At 39.9% G+C, this 8,190-nt stretch overlaps 1 protein-coding gene across 2 annotated transcripts in view; it reads left to right on the plus strand.

Moving 5' to 3' along the window:
- The window catches only part of Eprs (glutamyl-prolyl-tRNA synthetase), a 66,737-nt gene that overhangs the window by 49,198 nt on the left and 9,349 nt on the right, over nt 1-8,190 (plus strand). For both annotated transcript variants that reach the window (XM_029538481.1, XM_021197312.2), the window contains 7 exons: nt 1,109-1,160; nt 1,890-2,099; nt 2,420-2,492; nt 3,928-4,007; nt 4,229-4,330; nt 4,991-5,146; nt 6,374-6,571. In XM_029538481.1, the coding sequence (XP_029394341.1) occupies nt 1,109-1,160; nt 1,890-2,099; nt 2,420-2,492; nt 3,928-4,007; nt 4,229-4,330; nt 4,991-5,146; nt 6,374-6,571 (871 nt within the window). The remainder of the gene's footprint in view (nt 1-1,108; nt 1,161-1,889; nt 2,100-2,419; nt 2,493-3,927; nt 4,008-4,228; nt 4,331-4,990; nt 5,147-6,373; nt 6,572-8,190) is intronic.

The raw sequence follows: 8,190 nt of genomic DNA on the forward strand, positions 1-8,190 counted from the left end.
CTTTCACTTTGAGGCAAGTACCCTACTACCAAACCCCAGTTTTGGTGCTGGGTTAGTTAGGGTTTTCTTAGGTTGGTTTGCTTGTTTGCTTGTTTAATTTAAACGTCACTTGTTTTTACAAACATCCACCTCTGCATCTTCTGTATAGTATAGTATAAAATAGAAGTGCATATTCACTTATATGTGAATATTATTTGTGTGTGTTTAGTGGGTGGCTACTGTTCTTATTACTTTTTACATTTAATTTCAGTGAGACACTGATCTTTTTAGTTGTTAATATCACCTGTGTTGAGATTGGCAAAAGTTTTTTCATAGCGAATATACGTGAATAGACTTTGCCTTTACCAAATATATTTTAACTGAAAAAGAATTTGCTTAAAAAATAAATAAAAGTCTTCTTTTAAAATCATCATCTGAACAGGTTGGCTTTGGCCGTTTTCTTGGACAACGTCTGCCTGCCCAGCCTGTGAAGAGCTGTTTTAATGCTCCCACGTGCCATGATCTCAGTACTTCTGAGACGGGCAGGAAGACTGCTACAAGTTCGGGCCAATCTGATGCGCACATCGAGTTATAGCCAAGCAGGGACCAAGCAGTAAAACCCGCCCTGTGTTAAAAACAAAGATTAAATTGGTTCTAGATTTAAAACATTATTATGGAAATAAATGTAAAAGATGCAAGTAAAGAAATGACTGAAAATTAAGAAAACTCCCCTATGTTGAGCTTACAGTCTTATTTTCAGTTTAGCCTGCTGTGGTTTGAATGTATTCCCAAAGTCCATATGCTAGGAACTTGGTCCCGCAGTTCCTAGAGAGAATAGCATCTAATGGTGAAACCTTTCAGAGAGGAATTAAGTAAGCTGAAGTTGAAAGAGTGGGATCTTGTGATGGAACAGTCACCAGCAGCAGCTTTCTCATGTCTTGCTGTGTCCTGTCATGCCCAACCAAAGATAAGCCTCTAGAGGGCCCCACCACCCACAGGACTGATACTGACACCAGGCAGCACCAAGACCAAATAAAATAAGATCTGATCTTTAGATTACTTGGTCTCAGTATTTTCAGCATAAAAGCAGTTGCCAAATAAAGGATTGTTTCTGTTTGCATGTCTGCAGGTTGGGTCTTGAAGCAAAAAAAGAAGAAAATCTTGCTGAATGGTACTCTCAAGTGAGTATGCCTTCAGTTGGCTTTTATGTTAGCATTTCTCAATTCTCCAGTTAGGCTTTGTGTTTAGATTCTAAAGTCTAGGGAGAAAGGTAGTCATAAACTATGTGATCCCTCCTGAGCCTGTATATATGTGTGTTCAAGAATATGCATTTATGTGTGTATGTGCACATGTGGAGGCCAGACAAGTGCAACTCTCACTCCACCATGCCTGACATTTTAGGGGTCTCGCGATCAGTCTTCCTGTGTGCAAGGCAGACATTTTACCTATTCCCATGCATCTCCCATGATGCCCATTACAGTAGCTATCGTGTATCAGATGTGGTGGCACACTCATGGCACCCCAACACTTGGAAGATAACCGCAAGAGAATTTGAAACTGTCTTAAAATAAGACATAAAAATAGAAGTAGGCTGAGGATGTAGCTCAGTGATAACTCTGCAGACTTAGAGTCCTGTTATGCATTGTCTGTCCATGAAAGAAAGTCTGGTTTCCCTCCACATTAAGGAGAGTGTTTCCAAGCTGAGCATAATGGTGTAGCCTATAAGAGACTATCCTAGTCTAAGAGTGGGTTCCAGGACAACCAGGGCTACCAGTGGAGCCCTGTTTAAATAAACAAACAACTAAATAAATGAGGTGTGTGCCATTGCAAGATAGGAACTTTGATTACCACATGACCTTGCCTTTGCAGTAGAGTACTGGTTCAGCATCCAAGCCTTTTCTCTTTAAAAGGTCATCACAAAGTCCGAGATGATTGAGTACTACGATGTGAGTGGCTGCTATATTCTACGCCCCTGGTCGTACTCCATCTGGGAATCCATTAAGGACTTCTTTGATGCCGAAATTAAGAAGCTTGGTGTTGAGAACTGCTACTTCCCCATTTTTGTGTCTCAGGCTGCATTAGAGAAAGAGAAGAATCACATCGCTGACTTTGCTCCTGAGGTAAACTGCAGTTCTGTCTTATAAACTCAAAAGTATATTTTCAGTAGAGTTTAGTAACCAACTAAGAGAAATGCAGAGCTATTCCTTTTTTCTTTTTCTTTTTTCTTTTTTTTTTAAATATAGTCCTATTTCTTCTACCTTTATAGCAGGTTTGGTTGCTATTCATGTCCTCTGACTGGATGGTTGCCCATTTTCTTATAGTAACAGCAGCAAGAATTCGAACTTTCTTCAGTTGATGAGAAAACCTAAAAGTTGATATGTACTTATGTTCTTCAAAAACAACATTAAAACTGTGTCACCAATGGTTTTTAACTTCCTAGGTTGCTTGGGTTACAAGATCAGGAAAAACAGAGTTGGCAGAGCCCATTGCCATTCGTCCTACTAGTGAAACAGGTGAGAGTGGGCCTGGCTCAGGAGAAAGCTAGCTGAGCTGAGGTTAGATGATAGAGTTGAGGCTCAGGGTTTCTGATGCATAGATTCCTTCCTGGTGAAACAGAATTTACTGAAGGACAGTGAAGACAGAATGAAGTCTATATCATAGATATGTTATATGTTAAGCCGTGTTATCACAGAGTTCTTTATCAGTAGGCTGTAAGTCTGTCTGTCTTCTTAAAGGAAACTTACATTTTAGGTTTATTTCTTTTTATAAGTTAGTTAAGCCGTGAGTTCATAGGGATTGAACTCCAGCTTTGAATGTATGTGGCTAAAGGGACAGCACTGTATTTATTTCTTAAAGAGAACGCAGCCATTCCTCTCCTCTTTCCCTTGGTGTTTGCCATTTTTGCAAGTTACTGGAAGATGGCTGCCTTGACTAAAGTTTTTTTTGTTTTGTTTTGTTTGGTTTTGTTTTGTTTTTCTGCTTTAAACATCATCTGCTTTTGCTCAGTGTTAGAACTTTTCAGAGGGAAATGTATTGGAATTATTCTTGGGATTGATTATAACATTGCAAATAATGTTGTTCATTTAGATTTATATTCCTGTAGAGTTTTTTGTTCCTTTGTTTTTGAGTTGTAGAGTTGTAATTGTAAAGTTTTGTTTTTGAGGTTTAGGTCAGGCTAACCTTGAACTCACAGATACCCAATTCCCAAGTACTGGGATTAAAGGTGTACACCAGCACGTGCAGCTTCCCTAGGGGTTTTCAGAGCGCTTTCCTGTGAGTCTGCTGTGTTAGTTTGCTGCTGTGGGACAGCATCAGTTGGAGCGTCTCTGTGATTGAGGCTTTGGATCTGCTGTGGGATGAGCTGAGGCTTTGGTTAGTGTTCTTCTTTGCTCATACTTGTGCTGGTTTTCTATTTGCATCTTTGAAATTATTTTGACTCCAGTTTTTTATTTTGTTTGTTTGTTTGTTTTTCCTTATACCAAATTAGCAGTTTTGTTTTACTGATGGCACAAGTCATACAAGTTCATGGCAAGAGTTTGCTTCATTGGATGGGTCTAACTAAAATTCTGATTCTGATACATAGCTGAATTCAGTACTAACATTAACATCTTTAAATTTGATAATATTTGTGAGCCAAAGAGGCTTAAACAATATGAAGAATGAACAGTTTTACACAGAACAGAACATTACTAGTATTCACCCAAGTAGATGGTGGGGTAACCAACACTTACATACAGAGAGGTGAGGCACACAGCATGAGCACGTTAGGTAGATTTGTGTATCTTCAGCGTTATGTGATTTATGAAGTAAGTAATGTCATTCAGTGAGCCATCACGGATAATGGATCAGACACACTTTAATCCATATTAATTTACATTGTGAATTTAACTCTTGTCAGCCTTCAGGAAGAAATCAAATCATAGATGTCTCTGTTTTCTTCACTTTCAGTGATGTATCCTGCATATGCTAAATGGGTGCAGTCCCACAGAGACCTGCCCATCAGGCTCAACCAGTGGTGCAATGTGGTGGTAGGTGCTGCACACAATGCATGCTTAGTTTGTCACTGCATTCTTCTCAGGGCTTGTGGCTTTGTAGAGCACACTTTCTTTGGTTGGCCTGACCATGAAAGCAACTTTTGAAGTATTTTGGATCACAATAATTTTTTTTTTTGATTATTCATCATGTAAAGTTGCTAATAAAAAAACACTCTATTTCCTGTGCTGACTCGCTTTGTCCTCTCATCTTGCAGCGCTGGGAGTTCAAACACCCACAGCCTTTGCTCCGAACTCGGGAGTTCCTGTGGCAGGAGGGGCACAGCGCCTTTGCCACCTTTGAGGAAGCAGCTGATGAGGTAGGAACGGTCCTCTGCTATGCTCCTGTCTTCAGGCCCTGCTTTTTTATTGTATGGCTTATGCTGTCTGTGTAAAACCTGTTTGAAAATAGAAAGTTTATTCAAGAGCAAACAAATTTAAAAAGCTGTTTATTGTGCCAGGCGTGGTGGTGCACGTCTTTAATCCCAGCACTCAGGAGGTAGAGGCAGGAGAATCTCTGTGGCGTACAAATCAAGTCCAGGACAGTCAGGGCTTGTTACACTGAGAAACCCTGGCTCAACAAACAAACAAACAAAAATCAAAATACCCAAGCCAGACAAACAAAAATACCAACAAAACATTGCTTATTGAAATTTTACTAGTAAATTTACTACTTTAAATTTTTATATGATAAACAGACTTTAGTTTGTAGCAAAATTACAGTCATATGATTATTTTCTAAGGTTTCTTACTATGATTACTGTACATCATTCAAGCATTTTTTCCCTGCATTCCAAATTTACATACACTCAAATGTTACTCAGCTGATTACTTTTTTGTTGAATATCTTCCTTAAGTCTCACATTGGCTTTTTTAGCCTTCCCACAAGGTGGTGGTTCGAAGTACTTTTTCACATACAAGTGAGATAGTATAGATTGACAAGCCTGCGGTGAATAAGCATGCTGTAAATGTTGTTACAGGTGTTACAGATCCTTGAGTTATATGCTCGAGTATATGAAGAGCTCTTAGCCATTCCTGTTGTGAGAGGAAGAAAGACTGAGAAGGAGAAGTTCGCAGGAGGAGACTATACAACCACATTAGAGGCCTTCATATCTGCCAGCGGACGCGCCATCCAGGTATGGAAGTTCTGTGACTACGCGGTGACTGGAAGCACAGCCATGGCATTTCCAGCAGTTTTTGCCACTTTTATTAGTATTTGGACAACCAATATAGAAAATAGTACTAAGGTTTTAAAAATAAAATCACCAGTGTGTGACCTAGTAATACCTCTCCCAGTGGCAACATCACTTGGTAAAAAACAATCCACAGAATATTTAGCCATAAAAGGAATGAATTCTGTCATTTGCAGAACTATAGATGAAATTGGAAATGTGTGTTTTAAGTGAAATAAACCAGGTACTGTTGCATGATCTTAATTGTATGTAAACTCTAAGAAAGTGATTATATATAACTTGATAATAGAATTGTGTCTCCTTGGATGTTGGAGAGAATATGAGTTGCTCAGTAGGCATTACGTTTTAGTTCCATGGGAACAAAGTGTTACACTGGCTAGTGATGCTAGCAGAGGCCTGTAACCCCAGCTCTCTGGGGTCTTGGGTCTGTGGCCAGTGTGAGCTACATGGTAAGACCCTGTCTTTGGGGGTTTGGGGGGAATCTGCCCTCTTGGTGTACAGAAGGTGACTATCAAGAGTAATGCAGTCTGTGTGTTTTTTAAAATGCTCAAAGAAAGGATTTTGAAAGTTTTTTTTTAAAAAAAAAAACAGAAAGAAATGATGGATTTTGGAGATAAGTTAACCTGATTTAAACATTATAAAATGTATGTGTGTTGCCTCATTATGTTGACTTTAAAAGTGAATAAAAAAATAATTTCTGGGGATGCATTACAATGCTTCTCTAATGTTCATGGAGCCCTAGGTTTAATTACCAATGCTCCATTAAACTGGGTGTCATAGTGGCACGTATAACTCACCTACAGAGTGCTCCATAGTGAATGCTACACCCATATGGGCTATGTAAGGCCATTCCCCAAACCCAGGGGAAGGAGGAGGAGAGCAGCATGGGCGGCCTAGGTACATAGTGGTACTGGCTTTCTTCCTGAGTTCCAGGCATGAGCTCTGGGAAGTCTAGCATACGGTTACTTCTGAAAGGGGCTTCCTGGAGCAGGACTGTGTTGGTTTTTAACTTATCCTGCTCTCTTGTCATGTCAGTCCTACTTGTATTTTAAGCATTAATGTCAGAAAATTAACAGTATATGTAGTGACATTCTAAAGTATGTGCTCTTGTAGTAATTATCTTCAAAGGCAAAATAGTATAAAATTAAAGCCTATGTTTCCTTATTTTAGGGAGCAACATCACACCATTTAGGCCAGAATTTCTCTAAAATGTGTGAAATAGTTTTTGAAGATCCCAAGACACCAGGAGAAAAGCAGTTTGCATACCAATGCTCCTGGGGCCTGACAACGCGAACCATCGGTGTGATGGTCATGGTCCATGGGGACAACATGGGCTTAGTGCTTCCACCCCGTGTAGCGTCTGTCCAGGTAAGGGAAGTGTTTCTGCTTATCATTTCTTTTGTAAGATTAGAGACCACGATTACAAAGGAAGTTTGAAAGGGTAGATTTCTCTGATACAGAAATAATAGAAAATTCAGCCTAGGCCACTATATTGTAAAAATATGTGTACATTTGTATTATTTGTTGTCTCAAGAATTTTAAAAATTACTTCATTGAAAACTTTTAAATTTTTCATTAGATTTATTCATTTTATTTTCTGTATGAATGTTTTGTCTGCCTGTATGTTTAAGGACCACATGCATCCTTGGTGCCCACCAAGGTCAGAAGAGGGCGTCGAATCCCATGGAACTGGAGTTAGAGAAAGTTTTAGGACTAGAGGGATGGTTGTGAACTACCATGTAGATGTTCTTAATTGCTGAGCCATCTCTCTAGCCCTAAAACTTTCTTTAGAAATAAATTTTGGATATTATTTAGAATTCCTTAAACAAAATAATAGGTTAAAAGTATTAATAAGTGATATTTAACTATTTAGTACATGTTGGAGACAGATTAGAAATCACATAGATTTATTTGTGATAAGATTCAGTTATTCAAAAGCAGACTGAGGGTTGTGTTAGCAATAAACCATTTTGTGCTGGATCCCTGAGAAGGAAATGTCTGCACTAAACCTCCAAACCAGACTGGAAAGCCATTTGTACCAGCTTTCTATGGTCATGGTTAAAAGACCTGGGACTGGAGAAATGGCTTGGCAGGTAAGATAGCATACTACTGCTCTTGCAGAGGACCCAGGTATGGTTCTCTGTGCCCACATCCGGCAGTTTACAGCCTCCTCTGATGCTAGCTTCAGGGGGATCTAGTGCCTTTAGCCACACTGGGTACATGGTGGCACACATCTTTAATTCTAAAACATTAGAGTAGGGGCAGGAAGATCTCTGAGTTCTAGGCCAGCCCGGTCTATATGCTGAGTTTAGAGAGGCCAGTCAAGGCTGCATAGTGAAATTCTGTCTCAGTCAGAGAGACCCCAGCAAGCTATAGGACAATGTGCCCTTGTTCTCTTGATGTCGACTTAAACCGCTAAACTCTTTCACCGAGAACTATTTGGAGAGATGGAAGACCATGTTTTCAAAGGAAAGTGGAAATGTGGAGATGTAGCCAAAATGGCAGAGAGGTGAAGAACTGTAGTCTTCCCAAAGGTGATAGAAAGGAGAGGAAGGGAAGTCCAGTGCTTCTCAGGTGCCACTGGGGCACTGCACAGACCCGAGGTCAGGTGACCCTAGCAGTCATCACAAACAAACATAGGAATGGAAAGCAGCTGCCCTAAAGGAAAGACACGGAAGGAAGGGCACTGCTTACTGCACACTGGGAGATGAAGAGGAAGCCTAGTAGGCCACAGCCTCAGAAGAGGAGGAGGATAAGCAAGAGGATGGAATGGAGAGGAAGTGGTTGTCTGTACTGTGTGCTCAGGCAGTTGTGCTGCAAGGATGACATTCATGTGCAGCTCAGCGCTGACATCACTGTAACACTGCAGGTTTCCACACAGCTCATGAGAGAGTCTTTGTAGAAAAAGTGCTTTTAAAACAATGTAGGGTGTAGCATTTCAAGAAGTTACTATGTATAGTTAGATTTTTTTTTTTTTTTTTTTGGTT

The sequence above is a fragment of the Mus pahari genome, chromosome 5 (genome assembly GCF_900095145.1).
Source record: "Mus pahari chromosome 5, PAHARI_EIJ_v1.1, whole genome shotgun sequence".
NCBI lineage: Eukaryota > Metazoa > Chordata > Mammalia > Rodentia > Muridae > Mus > Mus pahari.